Genomic DNA, 18,915 nt, shown 5'->3' on the forward strand with positions numbered 1-18,915 from the left:
CCTGGCTCCAGATGTGCCATGCCTCATCCAGCACTGCCCACAGAGTGATGCTGATATCAATTCCTTGCTCTTAGCATCACTGTCATGTTAGCATCAGCTGATTGCATCAGCAAAGGCATTAGAGAAGGCTGCCAGGGGACTGGGACTGCTCTGGCTGTGGAGTTTGGTCTCCATGAATGATCTGATGGTGTGACCTTGTTCACACATGGAGTAACTATCCCTTTCCTGCATAGGCTCCTTGGTAATCCCTCCCTGCAGTGAACCTTAATGTCCTGCTGGAGAAGAGCAGCCTCTCATTCAAACTCCGCTTGTTCACGCCTCATTTACCTCAGTCTGCTTATTTTGTAGAGCATCTACAGTTTATCTTGATAAATCCAGTTTCAGTGGGAACTCTCAGGCCTGATGAAAGGTTCTGGGGACTGAATGGATTATGATTGTTATAAATTGCTTTTTGTTTTATTGCTTGTATTCAACATTAAAACAACCCTGGAGGAGTCTGGAACAAGTTCTGAGCATCTTGGAGCACCCTGTGTCTTTCAATGCCCACTGTTTTTCTGGCTTACACAGGTCACACTGATGTTTTAATAAATATTCTTGGCAGGTTGAAATAGCAAGTTCAGGCACTTGGTTTGCTTTGCTGCTCCCTTATTGCTTTCAGGAATGAAATATCACCAGCAATAATGCTGAAGAACTGTAATCTCTAAATAATATTGAATCTCTGCTTGCCAGCTCAACTTCCCACGGCTGCTGAAGAGGTTTAGAGTATTAAGGAAATGCAAATGTTTTTCTGGAGCAAACCACTGTATTCTGCCTGCCACAGCAAGTGTTTGGCACTGGGATTCTTCTGTACTTCTTTAGGAGAAATTGTGGTTGCTTCTTTCCCTGATAAACTTGAAGGTGATGTTAGCTTTCAGAAAAGAGTGTAAACAGAGTCTGAGTTGCCAGGTTTTCTCCCTTTTTCATGAGGAACACAGAGAAATCTCAGTCATGAGGGGTTTCTACAGAGAAGAAAACAAACAGAAAACCTTGTGCTGAGTTATTTCCAAACAAGTGCTTTCTTTTTCAGTAGTGATCCTTTAAACTAGAGCACACAGGGTATATTTAGATGTAAAGAGACGTACTGTGGGGGAAGGCATTTTTCAGCTTTTGTTGAGAGACGTTTTGAGATCACCTGGAGATGGGGATTTTCCCTAAATGAAGCTGCTCTTACTGAGAGGGGATCAGAAGTGGTCTGGAAATCAGAACTATTTGCAAACCAGCTGGAGGTGCATTCCTGGCTGCCCCCCAGCCACAAGGTTGGCCTGGTGTTGCAGGTGCCTCCCCTCTCAGGGCACGGGGAGGGTTTCTTGTGGTCTTTGCCACTGCAAAATCTGCTGCTGCTCCAGTGTAAGGTCAGCTTCAAAGCCTACAAGAGATCCCAGTTTCTGTTCATTCGTGCATTTTTGGTGGGTTCTGCAGTTTCCAGGGCTGTGTTTGGAGAGCTGGTGTTGTGCTTGGCAGCAGGCTGGGCACTGCACCCTCTGTGAGCCTTTTCAGTCCAGTTCAGCTGCTTTTGGAAGTTAAAATCCTGCTGCTGGTTGCTGCTGGAGTTCCATCCCTGGCAGCAGTGCCGGTAGTTTCACTTCAGCCATCTCACTCTTGCATCAGCTGGGGTGATGTGTTTGGCTGCTTGGCTTTCAGGCTCTCGCTAGATCCCTCATTTCTGTCCTCTGGTGATTTCCTTCCCAGCTTATCTGTGCTCTTCTGAGCAGGCAGAGTGCAAATGAGCAAGTGCTGCCCAGAATATTCGATGGGAAAAATGCAAGGGATATGTGCTGGAGCACAGTGTAGCTTCCATCAGAGGCATTTCCTTGCAAGGAGCGCTGAGTGCTTTGGCATTTTCAGACCTTTTTTGACCACTGTTAATATGGCAAAGCTCCTCTCAGTTTGCCCCTTCCTTTCTGGGGAGACAAATCTGAGAGGGACTGTACCTTTCAGCTGCTCTACCCTCAGTGTTTTGTTCCAGTTTGAGGGCTGTTCATCAGTGTTTCCAGCAAGTTAATGCTGAATGCCCCAGCTTTAGTGGCAGGATTTAGAGTCCTTTGTGAATTATATTTAGTGCTGATGGAGGCTGCTTTGTCAGCTGTGTGTGGTTGCCATGTAAAAACCAGCGCTGTTCAAATAAACTCTTCTGGGAAAGAGCCACCTTTCTTTTCTAACTGTTGTAATGTGTTTGGTTTGGGAACATCCTTTGAGTGGCCAGAGAAAAAATGGGTTGCCAGAGTTGCAGTCCCGGGGTGAAAGCACCTGTGCACAGGTGAGGCAGAGCTGTGGGCTCAGAGTCAGAGTGCACAGCTGAGGGGCTGTGAGCATTGCACAGGGTGTTTGGCACAGCTGTAGCAATTCTAGAAATTGCCTTTTGTGGAGCTGGTGTTCCTCCTAACCTTCCTTCTTGACCTGCTGTTGAATGCATTGGGGTTCAGAGTTTCAGTTCTCCTGCCTCCTTCCCTGTAGTTCAAGTTGTTAGTTCTGTATTTTTGCACGCTGGAGAGAAATAATTTTTTGGGGTGCTAAATAGTTCTCCTGTATTTTAGGCACAATGGGAATTGTGCAAAAAAATTATGTTTCAAACTTTGGTAACTAATTTTGTCACTTCTCTGGTTGTCAGACCATTCATCTCTGGGGTCAGGGGGGAAGGGGGCCAACATCAAACATGGGGCACGTGAAGGAATAGTGCAGACCTTGCCTCTGAGAGTGTTGGGGTGTCTGGCTGCACATGCCTGTCTGGAAGAAGGCCAGAATGGCAGGTTGGACAGCCTGGCTGCAGTGGGAATGGCATTGGGGTCTGTGAAGTGTTCTCCTAGCCTGAAAGCAAGCCTGCCAGCAACATGCTTTGCATATCTGACTGCTGTGCTGGCTAATACCAAACGTACCATCAAAGTTCACAATGGTTTTCACTGCTTACAGCTGCTCTGCCTTTACTCTTACAGGACACTGAGTTCTCAGTAAAGAAGCAAACAGCATTTTGGGGTCTGAATTATGGCTGTGTGGCTCTCCCAGCTTGTATATGGCCAAGTTCACAAACAAAAGCCTCTTCACTGGAACTTGATGCAGCTGGTTTAAATCAAGGTTACAGAAAGTGGTTAGGAATGGTCCACCTGCCCCGGCTTTGGGTCCAGATGGGGTCAGCAAAGGAAAAATTCAAGTTCAAAACCCATCCCCAAAATTAATTTTAAAAAACTCCTACACCAGTTTTCAGACAGTCTGTTTATTTGAAACGGTGTAATGTGGTTGTCTTCCAAAGAAGCACCGGGTCTTAGGAATTACATGACATCAGGATCTGGCTTTGAGTGGGAGGGCCCTGTGCCTGACTTGCTAGTGAGCTTGGAATTGTTCTTGGATGGCTGAGTGAGAAGTAATTTGATGTGACCCATGGTGTGAGCCAGTCTGGTCTCTGGGGTGACAGGTTGTTCAGCTCACCTCTGTGTCAGGTGATGTTGTGGGAGCTATTAGAAAGTGGAGAGAAATCAGGCAGAGAGATGGCACACTGTTCATGCCCTGAGAGCAAGTTCAGCTTTGGCTACACCAAGAAGCCATCTGTTTTTCCTTGACTGCTTTCCTGGCTGGAGGCTCCCTGGTCCTGCTTTCTCCAGCCGAAGAGATCACAGTGATGGATAATCCGAGCAGAACTGAGCCTTCTGGCTGAGCCTGAAGTCCAGGCTCCTCTTGGCATCGTTTTTTTCCTCTTGGTGGCTGATTTACAGACAAAGGGGTCGATCAGAATGTTTGAGGCAGAGTCCTTTTTCTCTGAAGATTTGTAGGCCCTGGGGGCAGTGTGCTGTGACCGGGGCTGTGCTGTCTCCCCAGGTGGGGACAGGAGCGTGCAGAGCACGGTGTGGGCTCTTCAGCAATGGGAGCAAAAAGCAGAAGGACACCGGGCATTTTGCAAGTAGAGTGCAAGAGACCTTGGAGACCTGTGCTTCCTGCTATCGAAAGGAAAATACTGAGCACTGAACCGCGCTGGCTGATGGAGTGCTGCCCCCTGAGCGGGCCGGCTGCCGAGGGGAGCGGCCGGGGCAGCACGGAGCGAGGCTTTGCCATCGGGCGGCCCCGCAGGGAGCGAGCAGCCACAAGCCGTCTGTCAGTCAGTCTGTCTGTCTGTCTGTCTGTCTGTCTGTCTGTCGGAGCGCTGTTTGTGGCACGGCCGCGGAGCGGGCGGTGACAGCCCCAGTTGCTGTGGAGATGTGCCAGCTCCCGGCCCGCTGCTGCTGTGCTTGGGGATGCTGTGCTCGGGCTGAGGCGTGGGTAGGGGAGGAGAGCGAGGCTTATCCGGGCGAGGCAGGCGCTGGAGAACCCCGAGCCTCGAGGCACTTACTTAACCCTTTCATTGCTGACACCTCTAACAGAGCTGGCTGCCGCAGGCAGGATTCCCTTGGGTGCGTGCTGGAAGCCTGGGTGCTGCCTTTGTTCCTGCAGCACTGGCAGATTGGCAGGGGGATGCTGCTGCAGCAAACCGGGGCAGATGTGCTGCTGCAGCAGCAAACTGGGGCAGATGTACTCTGCAAACTGGGGCAGATGTGCTGCTGCTGCAGCAAAGTGTGGCAGATGTGCTCTGCAAACTGGGGCAGATGTGCTGCTGCTGCTGCAGGCCGGGGCAGATGTGCTGCTGCAAACCACGAGGCGCATTGGACGCAGCAGGAAGCCTTCAGCTGCCATGGTCCTTCCCAGCAGCCGGTGACTTCATGTGGCCCCTGCTGGCCCTGGAGGGCTCGGGGTGGGTGGGAAGGCTGCGGGCAGGCAGGAGGGCTCTGCAGCACGCCTGCAATGGGCAGTCCCGGTGCTCAGTGCTGTGTGACAGGCACTGCTGCTGGGGCAGGTTCCATAAGGAAGGCACTCAAGCGTATCCAAGGAGTGGAGGGCTGCTGGGTTTGTTGCGGCTCTCTCTTCATTCCCCACCCCCTGATTTGGTTTTTTTTTTGAGTCTCCTTTCGGTCTAGGGCGTGTTCATGTGCTCATTTGTGTATGTGTTTCTTTGCCAATGTGCGAGGCGTGTGGTGGGAGCTGCCCTCCGCCCTGGCTGGCTCACGTAAACTCTGTGGGCTGTGCCTTTGTTGCCGACCAGCTGAGAAATGAAGCCCTAGCTACAGAAATGGCTTGTCCAGCCCACATCCTAAAGGCTCCCCCTCCCTGACAGTGGTGTTTTGGCAGAGGTCAGTAGGTTTTCAAATGGGAGATTGGCATTTCTGAACTCCACTGCAGTGCATGGGTGTCTCCTGCAAGCTTGTGAGACCAGCAGCTGCCACAAGCCTTTGGTGTGATGGATGTGGCTGTGCCTGGTCTGCCTCCATCTCCTTCCCTGGCGGTGCCTCTGGCTGCTCCAGCTGCTACTGAATGAACCCAACAAACATCAAATGTGTGAGTGTCATCTGTAATATAGAAAATGTCATCCTGGTGTCTGTCAAAGGAGCCTTAACCGTGAATCAGCTTTTCATTATTTGCTGACTTTATTCTTTAAAGCTAATAAAGCTTCTTCCTACTGCCTCAAAACTTTGAAAACATTGATCAAACCTAATTCACCAGTACCACAGGCACTTTCACTGATGCTCACTTTGGTATCAGGATGCTGTGCAGTCCTGTTGTTCTGGATGCTGGGTTTGGAAGAGGCAAACCAGGAGAGATGTGTTTAACTACATTTGTGCCTGTGCCTGGCTTTGCAGGCAGCATGGTGTGAACACATAGGTGAGTTTGGCCAACTCCTTTATACTCCATAGCCTGTCTGAGAAACAGATTTAATCCCTGTTTTGTCAGTGGCTGGGTTTTTTCCTTCCTCCAAGTCACCCTGTAAAAGGATTTGAAATCGTCAAGTTGAAGAGTAAGAAACCAATGTGTGCAGGAACTGAGATCCAACTGAGCCCAACAGATGTGTGAAGAGCTACCCCTGTTTGTGTGACGAGCTACCCCTGCTCTTGCTGAGAGGATTTCCTAAAGGGAGAGGAAGCTGCTGGTTCTCAGAGCACCTAGCTGGAGGTGAACAGTTGGTGTCAGACAGGCTGACTCCCTGCAGGTGTCTTGGCCAGGTGGAACAGTTGAGTGTGACACAACTGCCACAAGGAATTCTGCTTGGCTCCCTGAAGGGTGTGTGGAGCTGTGGAGGTTTGGCTTTAACACCTGTGTGTCTCAGCAGTGCCCTTTCCTTCCCAGATTACTGAAGCACTGAGAGATGAGAAGTGCCAATGGAATATGCAAACTCTGCCTTTTCACTCAGGGTTATCTGGCTTGCAGGGACCCTGATCCCTCTGTGCCCTTGGTGAGTCCCCTAGAGCCAGCCAGCAATGTCTTGACCTACTGGAGGAAGACATCTCTCAGCATTTTCCAATTGTTACATTGGATTAGAGTATCTAAGCCCAGATGTGCTTTACTACTCGGTCATATTAACTTCAGGTAGCAAATGTGCCCGTGTGGAGTTCTAGGATCTTGTAAAAATTCTGCAGATCTGCAGAATTTTAACACACCCACCCCCTTTTGCTTGCTCAGTTTGGAGTAGGCATATATGTAATGTATTTGAAGCGAGCAGGACAGTATTTCAGCTATAAAAGGATAGTGTCTGGCTGTACATGTGTGTCCTTGTGAGGTCCTGGGTAGAACCTGTTGTGTAAAATAAGCTGCCATCCTCCTGCCTGGCTGAACAAGACCTGCTTGCTCCAGCATTTCTATAGATCTTAGTCTCTAGAATCTTAAGAGCTTAATTCTCTGTATGAATGCTGGGAAGAGGATTTCAAGATCCTTGAGAAGAGGAATAATGAAAATAGTGGCTCTGCAATTGTTTCCTGGCTGCTTAAACCTTACTCAAATGGATCTATAGCCAGAACAGCTGATTAAAGGTCAGCTTGGTGGGAAATGTGAATGAAGAACTATTAGGTTTCTTTGCAGGTTACTCAGGCTATGTTTCTGTCATGACAAAAGCTGGGGTGCCTGACCTCTGCCTCCTCTTTTGATTTCACCTTGCCTGGGAGCTTCCCTGACAATGGATGTGGAGGGAGTTGTCTCACTGAGCTTTGGAAAGTGAGGAAGCATCTCCCTGAGGCTCTGCTGCTGCCCTTGACCAGAGCCCACACCTGGTGTGCCAGTGACATCAGGGCACAGTATTTCTGCCCTGCCTTCTCCCCTGGCTGGCTCCTAGGGCAGTACAGAGCCCTGCCTTTGGCGTGTGAGTGCAGCAACAGGTTTGTCTGTGTGCTGTTCTTTTCTTGCTGAGAAGCTGCTGGTGCAGCTGGCTCTTGGTGTGCTGCAGACATCCAAACCTTCCTGAAGCAGCTGTGTCCCCAGAGTGCTGTGCAGGGCTCCTGGCTGGGGCCTCCCCTGCACAGACACCCCTGAGCTATGTGCAGAATGGCTCTGTTTGTCTGGGCAAGCTGTGTTAGGGGGGTGTCTCCCTCCAGTTCTCCTTCCATGGCTCGTGGTTTATTTTGGGACTGATGTGGGTGTAAAGTGTCAGCCTGAAGCAAAACACTCAGCGTGGACATTGAAAGTACCAGGCTGGGAGGCTGCTTGCTGCCCTGAAATGCTGAAATAACTTGGATGAGGTGAAACCGTCCAGTGGCCAAACGGAAACCAATTCCTTCCTTATAGCCCTGGGCTGATTGAGGTTTTCAGAGCTCAGAGGAGAGAGCTCCTGGCATGGAACGCTTTCTCTAGGAACAGCTCTTCACAGCTCTTAACCTGCACAAAGGCTATCTGTGTGCTACAGTCCTCCTGCCCCAGCTCCCATCTTGTACTTGGAGTCCCCTATAACTGTGGTGCATCCTGTTATTATTCTCTACCTCTGTGGGGTTTAATTAAAATGCAGGTCTTTAATTTTTAATTTTTCCTTCCTGTTGATTCGACTGTCTCTGCGTGAACGAGGTCTCGGTGCAATTACTGTGCTCCCTGTGGAGAAACAGACATTTAATTCAGCCAGCAGACTTTTTCTTGGAGGGGGTTTATTTTCCTGATCTTCCTACTCAGAGGGATGCAAAAGCAAAACATCCAGTGAGTAAAGAATGCCACACTTTCCTTGGTTGTTCTGGACACGTTTGCTGCTTCTCAGTTACCAAAATGTTGTGTTCCTTGCAGAGAGCTGCCTCCTTAAGCAGGTGAAGCTGCTCAGCACAAGTTGCATTAGCAGGTCGAATTTTGTCTCCCCAACTCTGTTCTTGCAGCAGTGATGTAAAAATACGGTGTTTTATCGTAGCATTAAGGTGTCTCATGATTTGTTGACCTGAGAACAGGACCAGGCAAAAGTACCTTGGTGCCGGCTGGCCTTGGAGACACATCAGGGGCCAAAGGAGACAGAGGCTCCTGCTGCTGTTTGGGACCCAGCTGAGCTCCTGGCAGGGAGATCGACTCTGAACCTTCAATAAGGGCTGGAAATATTGGCTCTCCAATTTCCATTGTCCTTATTTAAGTCTGCTTCAGCTAACTTAGTGCTTTTGCTAGCTGAACTCTCCTTGTGCAGCTGTAGGTCACTGCTGAAACGTGCAAAGACAGGATTTCTCTGCACCTCCTGAATTGCAGTCCCAGGCTTTCAAAATACTTCAGGTTCTTTCAGCTCCAGGCCTGAGGCTCCCTCAGTTCCCCTTGTGTGTGCCAGGTTATTTTCTCTGTGTTCACAGAGATCATATCTGTATGTATCAGACACTTCCAAATGTACCCTTGTTCTCTCTCCATGTCTTTCCAGCTCCAGCCATGTCTGTTCTGTTTGACTTGCTGGTGTTTAACCTAACAGGCTTGTTGATAGAAGTGGCTGCTGAGGCTGATCCCTGTTCTGACCCCTGAGACTTGCTGGGAGCACAGTAAAACCTTGGTGAAAGATAGGTGCAGTGTTATCAGAGGCAGTTCTGGCACACAGATCCTCGCTGGACCTGTGGGTAGTTTGGGATCCTCATGCTGGTGGCAGGGACACGCTTGGCATGTGATTTGAGTGAGGTATGGCCCCTTTCTGCCACATGTCCTGAGGATTGCTTTGATTTGTAAGCTGCCAACGTGGACTGAAATAGTGTGTTGAGGGTAAGAGTGATTTGATGGGATTTAAACTGATTTTTATCCATCCCCCACACACCCTGCCCCCCGCCGATGGAGAGGATAAACATTCCATTGTTTTTTGTGTGAAGTGCCTTTTAGTACCAGCAGCCCAGCACTGGGGGATGAAGAAAGCAGATGTGTCCCGTGTCTTTTTAAACTGCTTTTGTTTTTCTGATCACTGTAAAGGAGGCTTTTAATTTTTTTAATTTTTTTTTTTTTTCCCCCCAAGCAGCAAGTGCTCCGCAGGGTTTGATCAAAGCTCATAAATGATGAATTGAAGGAATGCCCGGCGGAGAACAGAACGCCCTCCTTGTGCTCTGCTCTGTGTGCTGACAACACCATTGTTTCTTCCCGTACCTTTTCCATCCCGGAGCTCGGGGCTGCAGAGAAAAGGCCTTTGTTCCTTGCCTGTCAGCTGAGACAATGCCAGTGTGTTGTCCTACCTCTGCTCTCAGCACCTGACTGGCCCGCAGCTCTGTGGCTTTTGGCAGGCTGAGCACAATTGTCCTCCAGCTCCAGCGTTACAAGGAAAACAAACAGCTTCTCAGCCTCCCTCCTGCAGGTCCTGGCCCACGGGTGTGTGTCTGTGCTGCTGTTTCCTTTGGGATGCACAGGAAAAGCCAGCACCCTCTCCTGTGCTCCAGGTGGGGAGATGCAGCTTCACCAGTGCACACAGGGGGACAGGAGGGGACAGGGACCCTGGCAGTCCTGGGTTTTCCATCTCTCGGTGACTTCTGCAGCATCTCTGGTTGTGCTGGCTTGTCATGCAAAGCTCTGCAAAGGAGAGAGCTGTAGTCCTCTCTTCTCTTGGTTTTGGGGGGTTTTAGCAGGAGCAAGAGCTTTGCAAGTGAGGAGGGAGAGCGGATGGCATGGGTTGGGGTGGAGAGGAGAGCAGAGACATGCTGTCCTGGCAGGTACATGTTTGGGGAGGTGCTGGAGTGCAGACCATGAGCCTGGCTCTTCCCTGCTGTGTGAGAGACCAGAGTTCAGGCAGAGCCACGGGTGCTTCAGGATGAGAGCAGCACTACTTGCTTCAACACCTGCCCCCGCTGCTGTTGGGAAGAGCCTTTGGCTGCCTCCCTCCTGCTGTTTTACACCCAGGCTGATCCTGTCTGCCCTCAGGCATTGCAGCAAATCAGTGGGAAAGGTGGTGGAGTCAGCCTTGCAGTGCTGCATTACCTGGCACCAGAATGAAGTACTGTAGTTCAGGTGCAGGCCTCAGTCAGTGGCACTTGTGCCAAAATCCAGCACCAGCTCCTCTTTCATTCCCATCTCCTGCTGGACTTCACCCCTCCATGAACAGCCGTGATGTTACACTTGGTCTGGGAGAAAGAGCTCGGCAGTGGGTGTGAGAGGAGCAGTGCTGGTGCCTGCTAACATTCCCTGCCAGAGGCCAGAGATGCCCCTGCCATGGAGTAAGGACCTGACACAAAGGCAGTGCTGGCTCCTGGCCAGCGTGACAGATGATGTCTAGTCACTACAGCCCGCCCAGCAACCTTCTCTGGCCTCTGCTATCCTCAAACTGAGCTGTCTTGGCTTCAGGTTTATCTTTGCCTGAAGTTTGTGTAGGGGTATGGCTCTGAATTCCCCCAGCTGGTGGTAACTTGTGTGAAACTGTGACAGCCCCAATGTTCCCGGTACCCAGAGCCTGAACTGGGCTCTGCAGAGGCTGAGTTGCATCTGCTCCCTGTGCTGGGAGGCAGAAGTGCAAACAGCTCTAACCAGAACAATGTAGCATTGCCTGGGTGAAGAATGTGATTTACTTGCATATGTGTGGCATGTGAGCACCAGGGCCAGAGGGCACCACTCGAGTCCTCTCCTTTCTCTTTCCTTTTTTTCTCCCTGCCCTTGCCTGAGCCACTTGCTAGCACTTTTGTTTGGGGGTGAGCACAAGAATGTGTGGGTTGACAAGAAGAGGTGGCAGCGAGATCTTTGGGAGCCAGGAGTCTGAGACTGAAAAAGCCAACAATCTAGGAAAGCCTTGTAGACAAGTTTAAAATTAGATTGACCCTATGCTTTCATATTGCTGGAATTTAATTCCTCTGACCCTGAGGCTTTTGGTCTGGCTCAAAGCAAGGGCTCCCAGGCTGTGGTCAGTGGAGGCCAGTGCTGTCTGGGGCTCTCGTGTGGCCATGGGTCTGTATCAGAGGCAGATGCACCCCCTGGCCACCTCCTTGTATTTATGAAAGTTGGAGAAGTTCAGTCTTGAGAAGCCAAGGAAGCCTCACATATTTCTGCTGTCTTTGTCTGCATCAGTGTGGGGCTTGTGTCTGGAGCCTGTTCTCCCTCAAACTGGAATACTGCTGTGTAAAAGCTGATCAGAGCTTTTCCTTTTTCAGACGTGATTTCTGTAACTGTTTCTCTTCTGTTCCTGTTTGCAGGTTGTGCAGCTTGACATTAAAGAAACTGGTAGTCTTAAAGGAATTGGATAAGGAGCTTATTTCCGGGGTCATTGCTGTCAAAATGCAGGTAATTACTGCCCAGTTCTAAGAATTGTGGTGTTTGACTAAGAATACTGGCAGGTGCCCAAACTGAGCTTTCAAGTTTCAGAGGTCTCTGCCTCAGCTAAGGATCCACAGACTTCTTCAGCTTCTGCAGCTTCCACGTTGCATCCACAGACTTCTTCCCAAGCCCATCAGGGTGTTCTGGATCTGTGTAGACTCTTTTCTTACCCTTCTCCCACGTTCCAAGCTCATTTCACTGTTGTAAGTGAAGAATATTCTTCACCAATGGCTCAGCATGAGCTTATCTGCACGTAAAAATGCTCTTCACAGATCACATGTCCCCTTTTCTTCCTGAGCTGGCACTAAATCCCAGCCTGGATCTCTGTTTAGCAGTCTAGAGCTGAACATCTTGGTAACTGGGTCTTGGTTTGGGGGGGAGTGTGGGCCTTCCCCTGCTGCTGGGCAGCTCTGCTGTGTCGAGTCTGTAGCGAAGCTTGTCAGTGGGTTTGTAGGGTGCCTGTGCAGACTAATTGCTTTTCCTAAAATACAGTTGTCACCCTGAGTAAATACCCCACTTCAGAGCAGATGTTTGTGCCATTTAATGAGGTGCCTCCATGTAGGTCACTCTGCCTGGAGGGGGAAGGAAGGGGGCTCGGTGCGTCACAGCAGCGCCTGGGCCCACGTGCTCCCATCTCTGCACACCCTAAAGTGCTTAACCAGGAAAAGCCTGGCAGACCTGTAAGTAGAACATTAACTGGGCTCAAAATCTGCTGCTTTTCAAATGAGGAGCTAGGCAAACCCCTGCAGAGAGCTGGTTGTGTCAAGGCAAGCAAAGTCTCATTTGGAAGGTGAAATCGGGAAGGAGAAACACATAGCTGAGGATTTAATTGGTGTCTCTCATCTCTGAGTGGTCCAGCTGCGATAAAAATGTGCCACTCTTATGTTGGAGGGGGTTTGTGCACCCAGAGCAGAGGGCAGAAAGGCAGGGAATTGCTTCACACACCTGGGTTTGTGTGTGAAGAAGCCCTGCTGTGGGTTTCCAGGCTGTCAGATACTGCTTATCAAGGCTGAAAGCTTTCCATATGTTTGTACTCCTGGATGATGAATGCATCACTGTAAGCACCTGAGGCTTGTCAGAGACTGATCTGTGCCCAGAGAGTGCCAGACTTGGGTTGAAGAATTCAGAAGCTTTTATTAGAGCAAGACCTCCTTTTCCTGCCCAGACTACTGCTGCTTACACTTTCTATAGGGGAAAGCTTGCCCAGACCTGCAGATCCAAAGGGAATTATAACACGTGGGAGTTTCACATCCCATTTTGTGTGTGGGTTGTGGTCTGCCCTGCTGAAGGATTCAGACACTGGAACCTGAGCAGTCCTCTCCACAGCAGGGCCTGCTATTAAAAATCCCTTCAGAGCTTGCAGGTTATGATGCTGATGCTGACAGGCTTTTACAGGGATGCTTTATTTGCCAGCACTCAGGTTTCTGACGTGGCTCTTGTTTGAGGCTGGTGGCACTGGATCATCAGATACAAGGTCTCTGTCAAACGACTGCCTTTGTGTGGGGAATTGCACTCGAGTTGTCAGACAGCAGAGCCCTTCCAGAGGGGATGACTGAATGCAGACCTAATGAGAGCATCCTACCTGCATCTCCCATGTTTCCTTGCAGCCTCCAGAGCAGAGATGTTCAAAGAGTTGTCAGCTGTGTTTCCTGAGCCGCTGCTCTGTTTATCTGCTGTGCTCTTTTAAAAGCAGCTATATTTGGGCTTTCATTAGGTTCTGGTTGCGTAACCAGCAAAGCAAGCTTGCTGCCATTAGGAGCTTTGCACAAATGGAGCAGCTGCTGCTGCTGCCAGCAGCCAGGCTGGCTGTGCTTGGCTGGCACGTGTGCTGCTTGTCCTGGGGGCAGCCCCTGGGTGCCTGGCTGTGCTCTGTGTGTGCTGTCACATCTGCTGGGGCTCAGGCACCCCGGTGTTCCCAGACAGGAGCTGGAGCTGGGCAGGGCTGAGGCAGGGCTGCAGATCACAGCCTGAGCCCCGTCTCTGGGAGGAGGGGATGGAGATGAGTCTCTGCTGCTGTCTCATCTCCTGATGCTCTCTGAGGCTGATGGGGCAGACCACATTTCCCCCTGGATGTAGCTTGGAGGTGTTTAACCCCCCCAGTCTGTCTCTGATTTCCCAGATGCTGCTTTTTTGAGAGCTCCAGTTCTGTGCCCGTCTGGACAAAGCCAGATCTGCAGCCTCAGCAGAACGCTGAGCCAGAGACCTCTGAAACTTGCACTGTGTTTGAACAGTGCAGAAGGGTTTGCTAGGCAGCAGTCTGTCATGTTTTCCTGCTAGTTTTCCTTCAAACATTGCCTGGAATGAAATGCTCACACAGTAAATAGCCTGGTAACTGTTAGCATAAGGCAGCCCACACACAGGGTTCATTTGGAGTTGCCCTGTGATACCTTAAATCTCCAGACTCCACTGAGATGCTTAGTGAATTTTTTCTTTAATATCCCTAGCTACTGGCAATTGTTTAAACAGGTTGAAGTCCCCATGTTCCCCGGGGAGGGGTGTGTGCACAAAAAGAAAAGCCCAGCCTGCCATGGCTAACACCAGAGATTTAAGCACGATGCTGCAGCTCCAGACCCAGGAGACAAGAGCCTTGTACCTATTGGCTGCAGTGAAAATAGGAGACTTGGACTCCGGGGATGGGGGTTGGCTCACAGCTTTTCAGTGCTGGGGTTTGGCAGAACAAAAGCTGCATTGTTGCAGTTAGGGACAGTAAATATGCCCAAATCTTTATTAGTCAAATATCTCCCTTTCATCTCATTAATATTTCACAGAAGTACAAGGTCAGAGCCATCTGTTCCCTTCTGTGTGGTAGTCCCTGACAACGTTTCCTGGTGTGCAGTAAACAGGGCTGGGATGGGATGTGAGAGGTGCCTTGGGGCAGTTCACAAGCGCTGGACTTTGTTTCCCTGCAGGGCTCCAAGCGCATCCTGCGCTCCCACGAGATCGTGTTGCCCCCGAGTGGACACGTGGAGACAGAGCTGGCACTGACCTTCTCTCTGCAGGTAGGGCTGGCCAGGGCTGCTCCTGCCGGGGCTGCTGCTGCTGCTTCCCCGGGCTGGGCTGCAGGGAGCAGGGCTGCCTGGGGGCTCCCTAAGGCTGCCTGGTGGCTCTGAGGTGATGCAGGGCTGCCTGGGGGCTCCCAGGTGTGATGCAGGGCTGCCTGGGGGCTCCCAGGTGTGATGCAGGGCTGCCTGGAGGCTCTGAGGTGATGCAGGGCTGCCTGGAGGCTCCCAGGTGATGCAGGGCTGCCTGGTTGGATGCAGGGCTGCCTGGTTGGATGCAGGGCTGCCTGGTTGGATGCAGGGCTGCCTGGTGGCTCTGAGGGGATGCAGGGCTGCCTGGTTGGATGCAGGGCTGCCTGGGGGCTCTGAGGTGATGCAGGGCTGCCTGGTTGGATGCAGGGCTGCCTGGAGGCTCTGAGGGGATGCAGGGCTGCCTGGTTGGATGCAGGGCTGCCTGGAGGCTCCCAGGTGATGCAGGGCTGCCTGGTGGCTCCCAGGGCTGCCTGGGGGCTCTGAGGTGATGCAGGGCTGGCTGGGGGCTCTGAGGTGATGCAGGGCTGGCTGGAGGCTCTGAGGTGATGCAGGGCTGCCTGGTGGCTCTGAGGTGATGCAGGGCTGCCTGGTTGGATGCAGGGCTGCCTGGGGGCTCTGAGGTGATGCAGGGCTGCCTGGTTGGATGCAGGGCTGCCTGGTTGGATGCAGGGCTGCCTGGGGGCTCCCAGGTGATGCAGGGCTGCCTGGTTGGATGCAGGGCTGCCTGGAGGCTCCCAGGTGATGCAGGGCTGCCTGGTGGCTCTGGCTGCAGGTCCTGGTGAGCAACAGCAGCAGCACAGCTTGTCTGAATCTCCTCTCAGGGTGCTGGCTCCCAGCTCCTCCACAGGGCATCCTGGAGCAGGAAGGCTCTGCAGGCTCTCCTCTTCAAGGCATGGCTGTGGCAGGAGCTGAAGCCAAGCAAGTCTTTTGCTCTTTTTTTGCCCTTTGTTGCCTTTTAATGAGCAGGCAGTGGAGGATGGCAGCCATGAGGGTGGTGTGCAGTGTCAGGCTGACAGAAGGCAGTAGTAGGAACGAGTCAGGTGAGTCTGTGATTTGCAGTTGCTGAGGGAGGCACCATCTGGGGAAGCAGGAGCAGTGTGCTCATAGTTACTCCTGGCTCTGGAGTCACAGGAACAGCTGGGAATTGGAACAACTGCATCTTTTGGTTCCTCTTTTCTTCAAAGCCTGCTGCCCTGCTGCTGCCTCCTGAGCAGGGAAATAAGGTAAATAAGGGCTGGCTTGCTGAAAGTGAGAGAGAGGATCCTGCACACATAGAGCAGAGGCAGACAGACCTCAGGAGCATTCATACCTGGATTATCTGTGTTTTGTGACTGTGGGTTAGAGCTTGACTTCAGGACTTTGGTGTGGTAGGAAGAAAGGCTCAGGTGATGATGTGAGGCTGGTTGCTACCCAGACCTGTGCAGAGTGAAGCAGGAAAGCTTTCACTGCAGACAGATGATAACCCTGCAGATGGCTGGGTTAACTGCAGCATTGCATCCCCTGCTTTGTGAACAGGAATAACCAAGGATGCCAGGAATATCCACACCTGCATCCTGTGGCTGCAGCTTTCCCATGGCTGGGAGCGAAGCTGTAAGACAAGCCAGGTCTCCCTCTGCCAGTCCTGTATCAGCAAGGAGCCAGGTCTGCAGATCTTTTTGAATTCATTTGGATTGTGGTGTGTTGGGTTTTTTCCTGGGGCTCAGAGCAATGCTGCAGCAGGGTGCAGAGCACTGCCTTGAACTCTGTTTCCCCTGATGGGGCTGGGGATTGAGCCAGAGCAGGGGACAGGAGTGGCTGTGACACTGAGCCTGCAGCAGAGGTGAGTGAGCTTAAAGCACAGAGGAGCTGCTGGTCTCTGGCTGCAGGAAGGGTTGGTGGTCTTGGATGCAGAAAGGCTTGGGAAGCATTCATGAAACAGCACAGCTGGATTTTTATGGCAACTGTTACTGCTGCTTAATTGGACAACGGCTGAGAGCTACTTCTAGCTAGCAGCCATAGCTTAATGCATCTCCAATCTGAATTTAGTGCCTGGGATATATTTGAGAGTGGTGATGGGCCACAAAGTAAAAGCATGTGGGTGTCACAGAGCAGGGTTTTGTTGTCTTGCAGCAGTCAGTATCTCCATGTTGCACGGTCAGCTCTCAACGCCTTGTGCCTGGCTCTGTGCTGCCTGCCTGGATTTGCAGCCCCTCGTGCCTTTGTGCTGCCTGCCTGCTCAGTTCCCTCTCCTGGGTGACATTCCTGTCCTTTGCAGGGGGAGTTCCCTTGGCAGAGCTGAGCTGGGGTGTTCTGCTGGCTGGTACAATGTGACCATGATTCACAGGGGTCTGAGGATGAGGGAAGAGATGAGGATCTGACTCCATGTTTCAGAAGGCTTGATTTATTATTTTATTATATATATTACATTAAAACTATACTAAAAGAATAGAAGAAAGGATTTCATCAGAAGGCTGGCTAAGAATAGAAAAAGAAAGAATGATAAAGGTTTGTGGCTCGGACAGAGAGTCTGAGCCAGCTGGGCTGTGATTGGCCATTAATTAGAAACAACCACATGAGACCAATCACAGATGCACCTGTTGCATTCCACAGCAGCAGATAACCAATGTTTACATTTTGTTCCTGAGGCCTGTCAGCTTCTCAGGAGGAAAAATCCTAAGGAAAGGATTTTTCATGAAAAGATGTCTGTGACAATACAACAGTGAGCATCCCCTGGTGTGTCTGGCCTGCCTGTGCTCAGAGTGAAGGAGGAGTTTGCTGCTGCCCTGTCACAGCTGGGGCTGGAGTCTGTGCCCTGTGCAGTCCTGCTTCCCCTCCCAGCTAGGGCTAAAGCTGAGCCAGCAGCAGAAGCTAAAATTCACCCTTCTGGCAGGTGAGCTGTCATCACCCTTCCTGCTGGGACGTCTGCTTCTCCTGACCCACACTGCTGTGGGTTCACGGAGCCCAGGGAAATTCCCCACATATTCCAAGCACAACATCACAGCTCTCTGGCATTAATTAAGAGCTCTGCACTTAATTCCTGTCTTTAATCTAATAAACCTTTCCAGATGGGAGAGATTACATTGTTGGGGCTTCAGAAAAAGTCTTGCCCTGACTCTCACTGTTCTGGTGTGTGCATTTTCTCACCCCACAGAGGTGCCTTGAGGTGTTTGGTGCTCCCTCTAAAAGCTTTCAAATGTTTTGAGCCAAATTATTTTCTTCTCCAGTTTCTGTCATGGACTGACAGTCACTGAAAAGTTTGTGTTGAAGCTATTCTGGAGAGTTGATAAGTCATGGCTGGTGTTAAAAAAGCTGGACTGTGCTATCAGATAGCTCATCTGTTCTTCTGGAGGGCCTTGCTCTTGATGGAGGAGCTCGGTGGCCTGAGTCTGTTCCTTCCTTTACCCCCTCTGTGAATGCCCATCAGAGGAGGCCAGGCAGTACAGCTGAGACAAACAGAAACTTGTACATCTGTAGACTTGAGCTGTATACTCCCAAAAAACTGGACACATTCAAACTGAGCTGCCTGGCACCAAGGGTGACTTGGGACTTCAGTTCTGGGTTTGTACTTAGGCAGCCTGCGTGTGGCTCAGATGCTGTGAACTGAGAGCAAGGAGTCCCTCTTCCCTGCTGCCCTTCCAACGTGTGGAAGGGGCCCCAGAAGGAGTGAAATGTTAAATTTGAGTGTGAAAGGTGCTTCTGGCTTTTTGAGCCCCTCCTGCCCCTTCTCTCCAGTAACTTTCTTCCATCCTTCTTTAGGGATGTCGCACACCTGTAGGGTCACAGGCTCTGTGTTTTGGGATTGTCTTTCAGTCAGGTGGGTTGTTGCTCCTCTCTTTGCAGTGCCTCTGCCTCGGGCAGTGAGCAGTAGATCAGCTAATTAGTATTCTTCTTGTTTGGGTGGCCACTGCTCCCAGCTCCCTGCAGAGCAGTCAGGCTTGCTCTGGACTGCAAATTAGTGTCTCAGGGGTTTCTGGGGGTGTTTGCTATGTGATTTTATGAAGTGTTTTGATGGGCAGGAAGTTAATTTTCATAATGTCCCAAGGAAAAAAAAGAAAGTAGTTCTTCCCTGCAAGAGAAGCATCCTTTGCTTGGGAATGTCCTCTTTGAGATCCTGGCAATTAGGTTCTCCTGTCTGCTGGTTATTTAGTACTATTTATGTTGTATATTTGAAGCACATGTCCCAGTCTCATCTCTTCTTGGGATGAGAACTGGTCAGGTTGCTGCTTTATCTTTCCTTGAAGACTTTTCTTCCTTTGGACAGCTCCTCCTTCACGGTTATGGTTGTGGTTAGCCTTACTCATTCCCTAATAGTCTCTGCTTGGCTTCACAGCTTTCTGTTCCTGGAGGAGGTGTATAAACAAAT

General features: G+C 50.9%; 1 protein-coding gene across 7 annotated transcripts in view; it reads left to right on the top strand.

Moving 5' to 3' along the window:
* Positions 1–18,915, top strand: part of PACS2 (phosphofurin acidic cluster sorting protein 2) — a 79,314-nt gene that overhangs the window by 15,393 nt on the left and 45,006 nt on the right. For all 7 annotated transcript variants that reach the window (XM_063165308.1, XM_063165309.1, XM_063165304.1 and 4 more), the window contains exons 2-3: positions 11,421–11,508; positions 14,451–14,540. In XM_063165308.1, coding sequence (XP_063021378.1) covers positions 11,421–11,508; positions 14,451–14,540 — 178 coding nt within the window. The remainder of the gene's footprint in view (positions 1–11,420; positions 11,509–14,450; positions 14,541–18,915) is intronic.

This window comes from Melospiza melodia, chromosome 11, assembly GCF_035770615.1.
Source record: "Melospiza melodia melodia isolate bMelMel2 chromosome 11, bMelMel2.pri, whole genome shotgun sequence".
Classification (NCBI taxonomy): domain Eukaryota; kingdom Metazoa; phylum Chordata; class Aves; order Passeriformes; family Passerellidae; genus Melospiza; species Melospiza melodia.